We start from the raw sequence: 17,173 nt of genomic DNA, 5'->3' as shown, positions 1-17,173 counted from the left end.
ACTTTCATATCGGTACACAGATGAACGAAGATTGTTCCATTTTGCAGCGAATGATTAGATGATGTTGGTGAAGGTTAAATGTTCAGCACAACGTCGTGGAAAAATAGTTCGTTCAGTGTGGTACTGTTCAATGTTCCATGCTCTAATCTTACTTTATCTCATTCTGGTTGTAACCGTGTTGGGCAGGAAGGCGTTAACTCATCCAGTCTATTGATTGAATGAGCCTCCATGGATTCACATCTGCACACTAGAGAATTCCCTACTTCTATTAATAAGATATAACAGAGAATTACCCGATTCCACGAAGACGGGTTGTGGCTCCCATTTTAAGCGAAAGAACTGTGGTTTCACAGAAACGGAGTAGAGTAATTGAAATCACGAACTGGATGCGATCGTAGAGAGATGGAAAGAAGTGTCTTCTGGGCGGTTGAATATATTTCTGCCGATTATTCTTGGTTGTCACTGGATGTTCGGATTATGTATACAATTCATACAATGCAGCCCGTTTATTATCCCATCTTGGCAGTTGTTGCTGTTCCTGGTAAGCCTTATATTCACTGCTAAGTCTGTACTGTACTAACATTTCTTGTCCTCAGTTTTCGCACGTTGTCTACTTTACCCGAACCCGTTTCTAACCGCAGATAATTGATGCGCCAACGCTTTTGGTGTCTGCAGCTCGCATCCCCGCATTACCACCTCCCTCTGCTTAATCTCTGCGAGAAAACCGCATTTTATTACGTCGTTGAATGCTGTCCTCAACTCAAACACTGTCAATCTCCCCCACTCTCTCTCTCTCTCTCTCTCTCTCTCTCTCTCTGTTGAAGAGTATTTTTGAGCACATATCAACGCAAACTTTATATTTTCTGAAACATTTGCAAGACACTAAATCATTCCCTTCATCAAAATAAATTCCTCATTTGATTTAAAGCCTACTCGCAACTCCCTCAAATCAAGATTCATGCTTCAATATCACAAGCTCTGTGAAAATGTTTCCCGATGTGATCTGGTCTGTGGGATTACGAGCCATCTGGGTGAAAATCGGTTGTCGTATGCGCTGCCACGGTTATGACATTTCAATAAGGAAGTATACTCTGCTTAATCACAGAGATTGTGTTCATTACTCTTGGTGTCATTAATAAAAACATCCATTATTCAGGGGAACAAAGTTCACAATACCAAACTGCGATGCAACCGTGGCGGCTGATTGGTAAATCCGGCTGGAAGTTAAATTTCTACCGAGACTATAAATCTGACTCATGTTGTACGCTTTTCTGTATCACTGGATGGGATTAAGATGATAATCATTCAGGCACGATGGAATGACTGAGCAAAAAGCTTAATACTGCACCTACTCCTCATAGAACGTGCTTCCAGATGAAGTGATTCAGAGGGATCAACAAGACGTAGACGCCGATTCAATAACGTGTTGAACATGGAAAGTTACACACTAAACAGACCATTCAGTCCATGATGTTTGCAGAGCAGGGGTTAACCTAACATCACCCTCCAACAGAGCACATGACACCGATTTTTAGAAAAATGGAAAACATACAGGCAAAACTGCACCCTTTCTACGGTTTCCACGTCCTTCCTATAGTGAGCGGACCAGAATTGAGCAAAGTACTCCCAGTGGGGTCTGACCATGGTCCAAAAAGCTACAACATTAAACCCTCGGCTCTTAAACTTAATCCCACGATTGTTGAAGGACAATGCAGCGTATACTTTCGTAAACACAGAGTCAATTTGCGTAAAACATTATGTGCCCTATGCACTCGGACCCCAAGATCCCTCTGATCCTCCACACTGCGAAGAACCTACCCATTAATACTATATTCTGCCATCATACTTGACTGGTTAAAATGAACCACTTCACACTTATTTGCCACTTCTCAGCCCATTTTGCATCCTATCAATGTTCCGTTGTAACCTTTGACAACCTTCCACACTATCCACAACACACCCAACCTTTGCGTCATCAGCAAATTTACTAACCCAACCCTGCACTTCCTCATGCAGGTCATTTATAAAACTCACAAAGAGTAGGGGTTCCCAGAACAGATCACAGAGGCACAGCACTGGTCACCGGCCTCCACGCAGAATATGACCCGTCTACACTTTGCCTTCTGCGGGCAAGCCAGTTCTGAATACACAAAGTAATGTCCCCTTGGATCCCATGCCTTCTTACTTTCTCAATAAACCTTGCATGGGGTACTTTATCAAATGCCTTGCTAAAAACCATATGCACTATATCTGCCGTTCTACTTTAATCAATGTGCTTAGTCACATCCTCAGAAAATGGATGAGCTATTTTCTCACACTAATATAGCTACCGAGTCTCCTAAATGTCCCGTTTGTGTCAGCATCTTTCTCCAGTCCCAGTCACTTGCTGAGTTCGGCGTCATGCACTCGTGTTGTCTTCAATGCACTTTACGTTTTCATGCGATGAGAAGGTGAAATATTGTGAGCGACCTGAAGATACCTGAGCACCATACTTTAGAACAGGTTATATATCGAAAGTTTTATTTTATTTCATTTGGTGTCAAAGCATGCCTGAACGAGCCGCAGCCATCAGCAAACAACTTACTTAAAACAAGCACAATCACAGGACAATTTATAATGTCCGATTAATCTACAACCTAATACATGTTTGGACTCCGGGAGAAAACTGGAGCAGCTGGCGGAAACCTACGAGTACACGGCAAGGGCGTTCAAGCTTCTTACAGAGAACGCCAGAATAGAACTCCGAACTTTGCTGCCGAGCACCTCAGGTGCACCGGCGTGCTACCATAGTATCCCACTGGAAAATCCTGCTGAAGTTAAATTGGTAACGAAACTGTAAGTGTGGCACATGTAATATGATGTTATTTCGTACCACTACGTACTGTGATAGACGGGTAAATCCATATTTGTAATTATTCAAGCTGGTTCACTCGGTCGCAGCGTGGTTTAATTCCCTTTTGATTTCCGTCCATGCAGTAAACGTTCTGACGATTGTGGTTCTGTACCGGGGCAAATGCGTTCTCTCCACCTGGCTACCTGGTGGCCATGGCCGCGGCGGATCTTTCGGCCGTTGTCCTCGACGTGGTCCTGAATCAAATTCCGATCGTCTATTGACAACAGTTCAGCTTCATGCGCGCCGCCCGCGTTTATAACATACACGCCGTCCTGCTCTACGCTGCCACCGACTGTTCTGTCTGGTTTACTGTCACTTTCACTTTTGATCGATTCGTGTCCATTTGTTGTCAGGACTTGAGAACTAAACATTGCACGGAGCGAACGGCAGCTGTGGCTCTGGGGGCAGTGATGCAGCTGAGCTGCTTAAAAAAAGTCTTCTGGTATTTTATGTTCAGAGGCGAATACCTCCTGGATTACGTCCCCTGGTTTTGTAGAGAAAAAGACGTTGTTCTGGACTCATAAGTCTGGCTAATAATTGAATTCCTCCATAATCTCCTCACCCCCGTGGTTCCATTTTGTCTTATCTTGCTGCTCAATGCACTGACAACGAGACACTTTTTGGTGACTAGCCGAGCCCGAAGAAGATTGCGGGCCTGCACCACCGGGGAACACTTGAGAGACACGGAGCTGGAAAGCCGGAGGAAGTTCCCCGTTCTTTTGCTTGTTATATCGGGAAATTTCATCGTGTTATGGATAATTTATATACTATATAACATATGGGGTAGAATGTATGATCTGGGATACCGATCCTTGTTCCCACCTCTTTGTCTACAAGAGCTGGGCTTCATGCTGCAGCTCCTGAGTTGCTGCACCAATACGGCTCTTTACGCCGTGACTCAGAGTAAGTTCAGAGACCAGCTGAATGAGACAGTGAAACTCCCCTTCGCTTTCCTTCCAAACTTCCTTCCTTATGAAAGGAGATGCAGAATTTGCGTTATTGCGCTCACAAAATTCCGCAGCCGCTTTTGGTGTTGAACGACAGAATAAGATATTGGAGCAGAAGCACGAAATTCGTCCTATCAAGTCTGCTCTCGTATTCCATCGTGGCTAGTTTATTATCCCACTTAAACCCATTCCCCTACCTTTGATTATTTGAATAATCAAATACCTATCAACTTCCTCTTGAAATCTAAGCAGTGACCTGACCTCACAGCCCAGAATTCTAGATTCTAGGCCTTCATCAATCGGAAGAACTAAGTTAAAAAAAACCACCAGGTAATGTTGTGCACTCTTGGAGTGTTGTTTTCACTTATCGTCACCTCGCAATAGAAAGCATGTGAATGCTTTAGACAGGCTGCAGAGGAAACTTACCAAAATGCTGCCTGGATTATAGGACATGTGCTATGAGAAAAGAGCGAGCTGGGACCTCCTTTTTTATTTTTTTTTTTTTTGAACGAAGGACACGATTTCGTAGATACTTGTAAAATTCGAAGAGACATAAATAGATTAGACGGCAACGACTTTTTCTCCAAGGGTGGTAATGGATAGTACCAGAAAACATCCTTTTTAGATAAGTCGAGCACGTTAATGGGAGATATTAGAGGTTGTTTTGTTGTTATATTACACAGAGACTGGTAAGAGTATTGAATGCAATTGCAGGGGTCATATTAGAGTCTGGACATTCGGGACATTTAAAAGGTTCTTAGATCGGCGCATAAATGAAAGAAAATAGAGAGAAATAGCCCATATAGGGGGCGATGTTTACTTTGATCGTACAGAAGGTTAAATGTTTTCGCATAACATCATGGACGAATATCTCATTATGTGCTGTAGTGTTCTGTGTTCAGAGTTTTTTTTTTTGTATTTCTTAAGCATTCCTCACTTTCACCGCCAAGACCTTCTAAAACTTCCGCCGTATCTACGTGTTCACTGTGTTGGGCAGGAAGGCATGAACTTATCCTGTCTGCTCATTGAGTGCAACGAACGTCACTCTCCGGGGATTCCCATCTTCGCACCCAAGAATTCTCTCCTTCTATTAATAAGCATAACTTTTACTGAAGAATCCCATTGCCCGAACACGATCTGCATCTCCCATTTTTCAGCAGAACAACTGCTCCACAGAAACAGAGAAGAGTGCGTCATAAGGAGGGCGTTGATGGCGGACCTAAATGCAAGACACAGATACTGAAGTATAGGGAACAGGACGACGTTTATTGAGAAAGCAAGGGAAGTCGGGAGGAAACGACGCTGGACATTGGCACACAGGCCCTGGACGAGACTAGGATTCAGGGCCAGGGCTAGGACTAAGACTAGGAAAGTGGGACCAAGACAAGGAACTAAGAACTGGTGTCTAGGCTAGGTCTCCGAACCAGAGACTGGACAGGGACCCGAAACCTGGGTCTTTGAACAGTGAACGTGCTGACGGTTGCGATTCTGTCCAGGATAATGTGCGGTTTTTCTACAGCGACACACTCTACCTCGTATCCAAGACGTGTGGTTGCTGATCCTTGACGTGGTGTTGAATCAGATACGCATAGCTTATGTTCCTTTGGTTCACTGTCGCTTTTATCTTTGACCGATTTGTGCACATTTGTTGGCAGAATCTAATAGGTAAATATTGCACCAAGATAACGGCGTCTGTGGTTCTGGGGACAGTAATGGTTCTAAGCTGCTTAAATGTTTTCTAGTATTTTATGTTGAGAGGTGAATATCAACTGGGATATTATCCCTGTTTTTGTCTAAAAAGACCCGGTGTTCAGCAATCACCAGAGTGGGTAGCAACTGAATCTCTCCATAATCTCCTCACTCCGGCTATCCGTTTATGCCTTATCTTACTGATCAATGATTTGAAGACTAGACACACCATAGTCACCAGCTGAGCTCGAAGAAGCCTGCGTATCTCCAGCCCCTGGGAGAACCTGAGAGACACAGAGATGGAGAGCCGGAGGAAGTACCTTGATTGTTATATCGGGCACTTTCATCCTGTTGTAAGAAATTTATATGTTAAATAACACATGAGACCGAATATATGATTGCGGATACCAGTTCTCATTCCCACCCTATTAGATACAACTGAGCTTCATTCTCCAGCTTCTTAGCTGCTGCACCAACACTGCTCTTCACACCGTGACTCAAATTAAGTTTAGAGAGCAACTGAAGGAAACAGCGAATTTCCCATTAGCTCTTCTTGCAAAATCCATGACTTGACGAGAGGATTTGGCTCCAGCAAAAAATACATGGGAGCAGAATATGGGTTTTCAACCCATACAGGTGTTCCCACTTTCTATCTTATTATCTCGCATTACCGCAATTTCCTTCGTTCTCCACGTATCCTTTGAGTCCCTGACTAATTAAGAAGCAATCAGCCTCCACTTTAAATTTACCCAATGACCTGGCCTCCACACCCGAATGTGGCAAATAATTCAATAGATGTACTACTCGCAGGTTGAAGGAATTTCTCCTCGTTGCTATTCAAAATAGACATTTCTTTATTCTAAAGAGGCCCTACACTCACCCGCTATAGGAACTACCCAACCCACGTCTATTCTTTTATTGCTCAACAGCTTTTAACGAGAGCACCCTCTCCCCATTCGACTAAATGTCTCCCAGCACAGGCGCAGAGGCATGAAACATTTGCTTTCGTTAAGCATTTCATTCTCGAAATTATTCTGGTGAACATCCACTGGAACCTCTCCAAAGGCAGCATATCTCAGATAAAGGGTCCCTATCTGCTCACAATACTCCAGTTGCGGTCTGTGCAATGCGTCCTAAAGCCTCTGCATTAGGTCGTTCTATTCTTTTAATTTCGAGTTCTCTTGAAATGAATGTCGACTTTAAGTATGCCACCGATTCAGCCTGCAGGTTAGCCTTTACGGAGCCCTGCAAAAAGTTCCCCAAGTTCCTTTGCACCTGGAATCTTATATTTTCTTCCCATTTCGAAATAGTCTACGCGTTTATTCCTTATGTGCTAAATTTTCTTGCTACAGGACCTTAGGTTTATCACTAACCCCGTGCTTGGAAATTTGCAAAAATTTTGATTCACTACCCGTTTGAAGAGCAATAAAATTTCACCGTCAGGCCACTTTATTAGCTACTCTTGTACCATTGCTTGCTAATTGAAACATCTCATCGAGCAATCATATGGATCAATCAATACCTAAAAGCATGCAGGAATGGTTAAGAATTACAGTTGTTGTTCAGACCAAAAATCAGAATGAGTAAGAAGTGCGATTGTAATGACTTTGACGCAGAATAATCATTAGAGACAGACGAAGTGCTTTGAGACTCAGGCACTGCTCCACACCCAGTATTTTCAATAAAGCATCATTAGATTTAACAGTGTATTGTGCGACATAAAGCAAATTTAAAATAACATCTATGGCGCAGTTATGTGGGCGAAATGGCATTTTTAATGACTGCGGTCAGAGGAAATCGGTCATCTGGTTCAAGTTGACAGCACGACTTCAGAAACTCAAGTAACCACGTGTTACAAGCTCCTGTTCAGCTGTTCAAGCAGCACTCCTGTACGAAGATCAAGTCTGATCCTGAAGTGGATGGTCAGCAGCAACACAATATTACGAACAAGCACTTCGTATACACCTAAAAGTTGTAGAATCTACCTAATAAAGTGTCCACTGAGTACGTTGTTGTTCGCAACGGACTACCGTTCCAGTAGTTCCTGCGGCAGATACTATATAGAATCTAAGCATCCCACTGAGTTTGGCGTAATCTGAGGGCGGAAGCCATGTAGCAGCAGGAAACCATTAGGTCGGCAGGGGACGGTATGATTCCGGTGGGCATTCTGCATCAGGCGTGTAATCTCTGTGCGGAAACGCTGCAACTGTGAGTTTGGAAAGAAGGAGAGTGAGACGGGGAGTGATGCAGAGAGGGAGGGGTGAAGAAGCGAATGCGGGTCAGGGGCCAGACGTCGAGCAGTTTTTGCAGAGCAAGAGGTGGAAATGCAGAAATCTGAGGGTGTGCAGATGGAGATGGAGAAGAGTGGGATTCAAGGGAGAGGACACTCGGTGCCGAGAAAGTGCTAGCTGGGTTGTGAGAAAGGAAGGTGTGGTCGTCAGAGATGTGAGAAGGGATGGAGAGGACAGGTGGTGAGGGAAAGAGAGAGAGAGATGACAGGACAGAATAAGAAAAATGGGAGGGGACGCAATGGGTGGGGTGGGAGGAAAAAAAAGTGCGAGAGGGACGAGTTGATGTGGTTTGGGAATGTAATTGAGAGGACAGAATGGCCGTGGTGGAGTTGCCGTGAAGAATGTGCGAGGCGAGCTACCGATGGTGCTACCGAGCTGGAGGGGATGCCAGGTGAGGTTAGAGAAAATGGAGGAGTGGCCGGTGTGCGGTAGTGAGGGGAGAGAGAAAGGCTTGAAAACAATTTTAAATTTGATAGTAAAAGTTTTTTCAAGTATGTAAAAAATAAAAGAGAGATGAGAGTGGATATAGGACAGCTAGAACATGAGGCCGGAGAAACAATAACGTGAGACAAGGAGATGACAGATTTTCTAAATAGTAGTTTGCATTAGTAATTTATTGAGGAATACACTGGCATATACCGGATTTTGAAAGGTGTGAAGGAAGAGTGGAGCTCCTATTAGGTGCTCAAAAAGTTGAAAGTCCTCAGTCTACTGAAACCGCCAGGACCAGATGAACAACATCGTGGTGTTCTGAAACGGGTGGCAGTTTGGAATTAAACCATAGAGCAGTTAGCATGGCGTTAGTAGCTGGGACGATTTTGCTGTCAATTGTGAAGGATGAGGTTATTGAGAACTTGGTGACACAGACATGATAGGAGAAAGACAGCATGGCTTCCTTAATGAAAACCTTGTCTGTCGAACCTGCGGGAATTCTTGGAGGGGTTTACACGTAGCATAGATAAAGGCGGTGTAGTGGATGTTGTATATTTGGACTTTCGTAAGGGTTTTAACTACGCCACGCACATTAGGCTCCTTACCATGTTAAGAGCTTACGTTATTAGAGGAAAGTTACTGGCATGGTTAAAGCATTAGCTGATTGGTAGGAAGCAACGAGTGGGAATGGAAGGATCTCTTTCGTGTGCTGCCAGTACCTAATGGTGTTCCACAGGCGTCGGTGTAGAGAACACCTCTGTTTATGCTGTATGTCAATCATTTAGATGATGGAATAGGTGGCTTTGCTGTCATGTTTGTGGAAGATAGGAAGGTTGGAGGAGGAGTGGGTAGTGTTGAGGATACAGGCAGGATGCAAAAGGACAGATAGATTAGTAGAATATGCAACAGAGTGGCAGATGGAATACAAAGTTGGAAAATATGTGCTTATGTACTTTGTTTGTAGAACTAAATGTGCAGACTATGTTTTAAACGGGAGAAAATCTAAAACATCAGAGATGTAAGGGGACTTGTGAGTCCTTACTGTGAGGTAGGCAAATGCAATATTAGAATTCATTTCAAGAGGTCTCAAATGTAAGAGCAGGGATGTGATGCCGAGGCTTCATAAGGCACTGGTGAGGCCTTACCTTGCAATTGTAACCGGTTTTGGGCCCCTAATGTCAGAACCAATGTGTTGGCATTGGAGAGGATTCAGAGTCGGCTTAAAAGAATGAGCCAGGGAATGAAAGGGTTATCATGCTAGAATGTTTGATATCTCTGCTTCTCTACTCGCTGGAATTTATTGCTAATTTGATTGCTAATTTGTTCGTTTCGGCACAACGTTTTGGGTCGAAAGACTTGTTCCCGAGCTGCACTGCCGAATGACATTCGGTATTGTGTGTGTGTGTTTGTGTGTGTGTGTGTGTGTGTGTGTGTGTGTGTGTGTGTGTGTGTGTGTGTGTGTGTGTGTGTGTGTGTGTGTGTGTGTGTGTGTGTGTGTGTGTGTGTGTGTGCGTTTCTCCGTGCTATGCGTGTGTTTCAGCAGTGCGGACTCACCATTTATCCATCAGCCTCTGTGCGATTTGGAGAAAGTTACTGAGGTGCTTACCTTTAAACAGGATGTCTCCTGAGATGCTGCTTTATCCCGCAGGAAGACAACAATTCCAGGGACAAAGTCACTCTTTCTAAACACGAACCCTTCCTCAATGGCCTGTGTAGCCCTGCGAGAGGTACACAATACTATTGCAATAAATGCCCGGAAATGCTGAAAATACGCAGTGGTCGGGCAGCGTCTCAGGTAACCGATTTAGCTTTCATGAAGTATATCGAGACCGATTACACGAAGCGGGGAAACGTAGAATTATCCGAAGGCCTCGTGCAGAAAGAATTTAATTTGTGTCAGTAAATGGTGATATATTCAGGCGGCCTAATAGTGGTAGAGCGGGCAGCAGGAATGGTTAGGATGTGGGGTTTCTTACAGAACGAAGCCGCCCCTCCTCTCTGCAATCTGATCTGGCCAGGAGGAAAAATAAACTGAACATATGTAAACTATCCTTGGCGTTAACCTTCGGGGTGCCTAAGTGTGACTTGAGTGGCAGCAGAACTCTCAATAGATACGATGAAATATTCTCGTTTTAGTCTGTTCCAGCTAAAAAGCACAACTGCTTCCAAGTTAATACAGTCAACAAAGATGTTTTAATGTGTTTAAACGAATTATCGCCGCTTAAAACTGACGGAAACAATACTGAATTAAAACCTGTGTAGATCAGTGTGTGCCTACAAAGATTTACTGTACATTCCCAATGCAAAAGCCGTGGATGAACCAGGAGGCACGTCGTCGTCTGTGACATTCAAGTCTTGCGACCCAGGCCTATAGCAGAAAACCACGTATGATTTTTGGAGGGTTATTAAAAAGGCGAAGAGACAAATTCGAACGAGGTTGGAGACGACATCGGATGTACATCAACTCCGGCGCGGTTTTCAAGACGTTACTTCCTACAAAGCGAAACACAAAAGCGTGCATGGTAGCGATGTTTGACTACCAGATGAACGCAACGCCTTCTATGCCAGCTTTGAAAAGGAGAATACAACTACAGCTGTGAAGATCCCTGCTGCACCGGATGACCATGTGATCTTTGTCTCAGTGGCCGATGTCGGGTTGTCTTTAAAGAGAGTGAACCGTCACAAGGCAGAAGGTCCCGATGGAGTACCTGGTAAGGTTCTGAAAACTTGTCCCATCCAACTGTCGGGAGTATTCAAGGACATTTTCAACCTCTCACTGCTACGGGCTGAAGTTTCCCGAAAAGTTGCTTCGAAAAGGCAACTATTATACCGATGCCTAAGAAGAATAATCTGAGCAGCCTTAATGACTATAGCCCGGTAGCACTCACATCGACAGTGATGAAATGCTTTGAGAAGTTGGTCATGAGTAGACTGAACTCCTGCCTCAGCAAGGATCTGGACCTATTGCAATTTGCCTATTGCCACAATAGGTAGATGCAATTTAAATGTCTCTTCACACAGCTTCAGACCACCTGGATAAAACAAGCACCTATGTCAGGATTCCGTTCATCGACCATAGCTCAGCATTTAATAGCAATTCTGATTGAGAAGTTGCAGACCCTAGGCCCCTGTACCTCCTTCGGCAATTGGATCCTCGACATCCTAACCGGAAGACCACAATCTGTGCAGATTGGCGATAACATCTCCTCCCCGCTGACGATCAACTTTGCTGCACCTCAGGGGTGTGTGCATAGCCCACTGCTCGACTCTGTATATACCCATGATTGCTTGGCTAGGCAGAGATCAAATACCTCTTATAAATTTGCTGAAGACATAACCATTGTTGGTATAATCTGAGATGGTGACGACAGGCCATAGAGGAGCGAGATAAGCCAACTGGTGATATGCCACTATTTAGGGCCTCCAGCACCCAGGGCATTCCCTTTTCTCACTATTATCATTAGGGAGGAGGTACAGAAACCTGAAATCATACACTCAGCGATTCAGGAGCAGCTTCTTCCCCTCTACCATCCGATTCCTGAATGGATATTGAACCCTGGGACACGACCTCACTCTTTTTAATATATATTATTTCTCTTTTTACGCGATTTTTAATATTTTCAATATACGTATACCATAATTGATTTGCTTATTTATTTATTGTTATTATATTTCGTTTTATTTCTTATATATTATGCATTGTATTGAACTGCTGCAGCTAAGTTGCCAAATTTAACGACACATGCTGGTGATATTAAACCTATTTCGGATTCTGGGTCTGATTCTGATTCATTAATATTTTTCCCGCCGCCATTCCATTATCCGAAGAGGACTGATGGTTTTGGCACTTTGACCACAGATAGACATAATGCTCAGCTGATTTGAGAAGCGGCAGATGGCGTTCAATGCGGAAAATTGCGAAGTAATAGACTTCAGGAGGTCCAAATTACAAGGATATTGGAGGATTTTTGGCTATGGGGAAGAACAGCGGGAGTCTTTGATCCCTCAAAGTGATTTCGTAGAGGAATAAAATTAGAAGAGGACTGTCAAAGCAGTTAAATTCAAGGGCGACTATGGCTAATACAAAAAGGCATTCTTCTTAGATGAGTGGAGAAATTTAATGGGAGATATGAGAAGTTGTTTTATTGTTTTATTACAAAGAGAATGGTAAGAGTCTTAAATATAATTGCATGGGTCATACTAGAGGCTGGTACTTAAGAATTTTAGATCAGCACATTAAGGAAAGAAAATGAGGGCATAGCCCATGTAGGAGGCGATGTTTACATTGATCGTCAGGAAGGTTAAATGTGTTCGCACAGCATTGTGGACGAATGTCTTGTTCTGTGCTGTACTGCCCTGTGTTCAATGTTTTATCTTTATGTCGCAAGCAGTCCTCACCTTCACCTGGTAAAATCTACACCATATTGTGCTGTTGACCGTGTTGGGCAAGAAAGTGTTAACTTATTCCGTCTGCCTATTGAGTGTAACAAATGTCACTCTCTCTGGAATCTGATCTTCACTCCAAAGAATTCTCTGCTTCTATTAATACGGCATAACTTCAAGTGAATTGGCCCATTGCCCGAAGACACAAACAACTGTTCCACAAAAGCGGAGAAGAGCATTGGAATCTTGAACTGGAGGCAATTACAGTGCGATGGAAAGAAATATATTCTGGACGTTTGAATATGTATTTTCAAATTATTATTGGTTGTCACTAGGTGATCGGATCTGTTATGCTCTCCGGACCATAAACCCCGTTTATTATCCAATGCTGGCTGCATTTGCTGTTCCTGGTAAGCCTTCCATTAACTGTTAAGTCTGCACTGCATTATAATTTCTCGAACCCAGCCGCCGCGATTTGTTTTAATCCTGACACGTTTCTAGCCGCACATCGTCGAAAGTGGCCTCTGCTTACTCTCTGCGACTACACTGCATTTTGAAAAGTATGGTGTTTCTGTTTTTTTTCTTTTTCTCCACGTCATTGTATGCAATCGTCAACTCCAACGTTTTGTGAACTTCTACCGTCCCAGTCCACTTCTTTTTCAATATCATGCTGCATGTTCCTTCTCTCGGCTTTCTCTCTCTGTTTTCAATTGTGCTCTATGTGTTTAAGAATAATATTCACTGAAGACAGTGCAATGCTTGGAGCATCAAATTTTGTGCGCTATTCGCAAGACACCATATCAACAGCTTTCTCAATATCAATTCCACATCAGCATTAAATCCCAGACTTTCAACTCTTTCAACCCCTTTCGTTTCAATATCACATTCTGCTTGAAAACGCTTCCCTGAAGACTTCTGGAGTGCGGAATTAATCAATAGAAGCCGTCAGGGTAAAAGAAAAGCTGCTGGTCTGCATTGCCACGATAATGATAGTTCAGTAAAAAAAAAGTATTTGGTTGTTTAATCACAGAGACTGCCTCCCTTATTAAGGGTATTAAGGGTAAGAACTCCCATGTGTCAGGACATCAAGAGTTTCGGTACAAAAACTCTACGCTACCGTGGCACCATCCTGGTATATCCCAATCTAGACGCTTCGTTTGAATGACTGCATGGAATTAAGAGGGATTAAAATCAGCCATAATGGAACGATGGAGCAGACTCGATGAGCTGAAGGGCATCGTTCAACTCTCAGCTCTCATGGACCGAGGGAAATGATTGAAGCGGATACAATACTGTTTGGAGGCTGCTTCAATAACATTATGAAACAAAGAACGGTGCAGCACTGTCGAGACACTTCGGATCAATACCGTGACCGATAAACAATCTCGTATCTCCTCCCGACAAAGCACAAAACGCACTGTTTTTTTGTGACTCACGTCTATGTCTACCTGAGAGTCGCTTAAACGTCCTTTCTGTTTCAGCGTCTCTCACTAACCCTAGTCACTTGCTGATGTCGGTATCGTGACTACAAATGAAACATTGCTCGTGTGGTCTTTTTCGCATTTTACATTCCTTTTGCTATAAGAAGATGAACTAATTAGCACAACCCGCAGAAATCTGTAATATACCTTTAATAGATATATTTCCATATATTGTCTATCATTTCATTATAATAGATCCGTATCACATGGTATTGCGATTTATTTACCTTATATTATTAAATTTGGATGTTCAGCATGGCTCAGCAGTAGTTTACTTACACTAGCCTGCTAATTGGTAGGTGTTGGGACTGTGAGAGGAAACGGGAGCATCTGGTAGAAACCCACCTGTTCATGAGGAAAAAGTAGAAAATTCTGTCAGAGGACGATGGAACAGAATCCGGATCTGACGCCTCCAGCGTCTTGCTGAACGCTACGCTACTGTGGCGTCCGCCGAGTAAATCCCGCTCGAAGTTAAATTGCTATCGAGACAGTAAGTATGACAACTTTTTGGTTTCGCTCTCCTCTCATAAACCTGTAAATCCACATTAGCAATTGATCAAGCTGGTAATGCCGGTGGCAGCGTGAAGATTAATTTTCCCGTTGTTTTCTGTCCACACAGTGAACGTGCTGACGATTGTGGTTCTGTCCAGAGGAAAGTGCGGTCTCTCAGCCAGCGTCACGCACTACCTCGTGTCCATGGCAGCGGCGGATCTGTTGGTTGTTATCCTCGACGTGGTCCTGAATCAGGTACCCATCGCTTATCGGGAGCAGTTCAGCTTCCTGAACGCCGTCCATGTCTATAACATTCACGCGGTCCTGCTTTACGCCGCCACCGACTGTTCCGTCTGGTTCACTGTCGCTTTCACCTTTGATCGATTCGTGCACATTTGTTGTCAGAAACTAATCAGCAAATATTGTACCAGGAGAACGGCGGCTGTGGTTCTGGGGACAGTGATGGTGCTCAGCTGCTTAAATATTTTCTGGTATTTTATGTTGAAAGGTGAATACCACTTTGGTTATTATCCTTGGTTTTGTCTGGAGAGACCCGGTATTTTGCAGTCACCAGTCTGGGCAGCAATTGAATTCCTCCATTATATCTTCACACCGACAGTTCCATTTTGTCTTATCTTGCTGCTCAATGCCTTGACGACCAGACACGTCTTAGTGTCTAGCAGGGCTCGAAGAAGACTGCGTGTCTCCAGCACCGGGGAGAAAGTGAGAGATACAGAGATGGAGAGCCGGAGGAAGTCCCTCGCTCTACTGATTGCTATATCGGGCAATTTCGTCCTGTTATGGGGACTTTATGTGATATACAACATATGGGGCAGAATGATTGATCTAGGATGCCTATCCTCAGCCCCACATCTTTTTCTTCAAGAGCTAGGTTTCATGCTCCAGCTGCTGAGCTGCGGAACCAACACGGCTCTTTACGCCGTGACTCAGACAAAGTTCAGAGAACAGTTAAAGGAGATGGTGAAATTCCCCTTCACTCTCTTTGCAAAGTCCCTTGCATGACGAGAGAAGATGGGGAATTTGCGTTCTAAAATTCCACCGAGACTGGTGGCCTCCAACAACACTGGAGCAGAATGTGGGTTTACGGCCTATCGACGTGTTCAGCCTTTCAATCTTATTATGCCCCTTAACCCCATTCTCCTGCTTCCTCCACTGAGCCTTTGACTTCCTGACTAATCAAGAAGAAATCGACCTCTGCTTCAAATTTACCCAATAATCTGGCCTCCACAGCCGACTGTAGCAGAGAATTCTACAGATTTACTACCGCGAGAGGTTACTCCTCATTACTGTCCTTCATAGATGTTGTTTTATTCTCAAGCCGTATACTGTGGTCCTACACTGACCGGATATTGGAAACACACTCTGCACATATAATCCTTCAATATTCGATCGGATTCAATTGAACCCCACCCCCTCCCGACCCACTAACATTTTATTCTCATGCTGTGTACCCTGGTCCTAAATTCACCCGTTCTAGGAAACATCCTCGCCGTGTTCATTCTTTCAATATTTGATTAGTTTCAACCGGATTCCCCCTCATTTTTCTAAATGCCTTCAAGTACAGGCCCAGAGACATGAAGCACTTCTCATGCATTAGCCAGTTCATTCGCGGAATTATTCTTCTGAAACTCCGCCTGACCCTCTCCAATGCCAATACATCTTAAATAAAGGTCCACAGCTCCTCGGAACATTCCAGCTGAGGTGCGATAAATGCGTCCCGAACCTACATCCTCGTGTTATTTTATTTTAGAGTACTCTCGAAATGAAAGCGAGCATTGCGTTTGCCTCCGATCCAGCCTGCAAGTTAACCTTTATTGATCCTGCGCGAAGTTTCCCAAATCCCTTTGCACTTTGATGTGTGAACTTTCTCCCCAATTAGAAATAGTTTACACCTTTAATCCATACGTTCCTTCAGACCGCTGACGGAAAACGGGAGCCAAATTTTCCTGCTACATGACCTCACGTCACTGATTTTATCTTTACTCCTTGCCTGGAAATTTGCAAAAAAAATTAAAAAATAAATTAAATACCTGCTTGAAGAGCAATAGAAGTTCAAAATCCGGTTGCTTTATTAGCTACTCATATACAGCTACTCGTTAATGGAAGTATCGCATCAGGCAATCAGTTCCCAGCAACTCAATACATAAAAGCATGCAGACAGGATAAAAGATTTACTTGTTGCTCAGATCAGACATCAAAATGAGGAAAATGTGTCATCTATGTTACCGTGGAATATTCGTTAGAGACAAACGATGTACTTCGAGTATCTCAGGAACTGCTGAACACATAATATTTTCACATACAACAGTCTCTGGAGTATTGTGCGTAAAGCAAACATAAAATGACATTCAGCGAGCGCGCGTATGTGGGCGATAAGGCAATGTTAAATTTGGAGGTCACTGGAAAATGGCCATCTGGTTCAAGCAGATAGGAAAGCGACCGTAACTCAAGTAACCACGCGTTACAACAATCGTGTGCAGAACAGCATCTCTGGACGCAGAACAACTCTGATCTTGAAGTAAGTGGTCTGCAGCAGCAAATCAT

The 17,173-nt window shown here is 43.7% G+C and overlaps 1 protein-coding gene across 1 annotated transcript; it reads left to right on the top strand.

The window, feature by feature from the left end:
• Positions 1 to 3,681: 3,681 nt before the first annotated feature.
• On the top strand, positions 3,682 to 15,631 carry LOC132380732 (probable G-protein coupled receptor 139). The gene is made up of 3 exons (XM_059949723.1): positions 3,682 to 3,796; positions 12,971 to 13,045; positions 14,736 to 15,631. Exons 1-3 carry the CDS (start codon positions 3,682 to 3,684, stop codon positions 15,629 to 15,631), a joined length of 1,086 nt encoding a protein of 361 aa, XP_059805706.1.
• The last annotated feature ends 1,542 nt before the right edge of the window (positions 15,632 to 17,173 follow it).

The sequence above is a fragment of the Hypanus sabinus genome, chromosome 24, assembly GCF_030144855.1.
Source record: "Hypanus sabinus isolate sHypSab1 chromosome 24, sHypSab1.hap1, whole genome shotgun sequence".
Lineage (NCBI taxonomy): Eukaryota > Metazoa > Chordata > Chondrichthyes > Myliobatiformes > Dasyatidae > Hypanus > Hypanus sabinus.
Note: the sequence above shows the minus strand (reverse complement) of the source record. Positions and strands in the feature narration are given on the sequence as shown.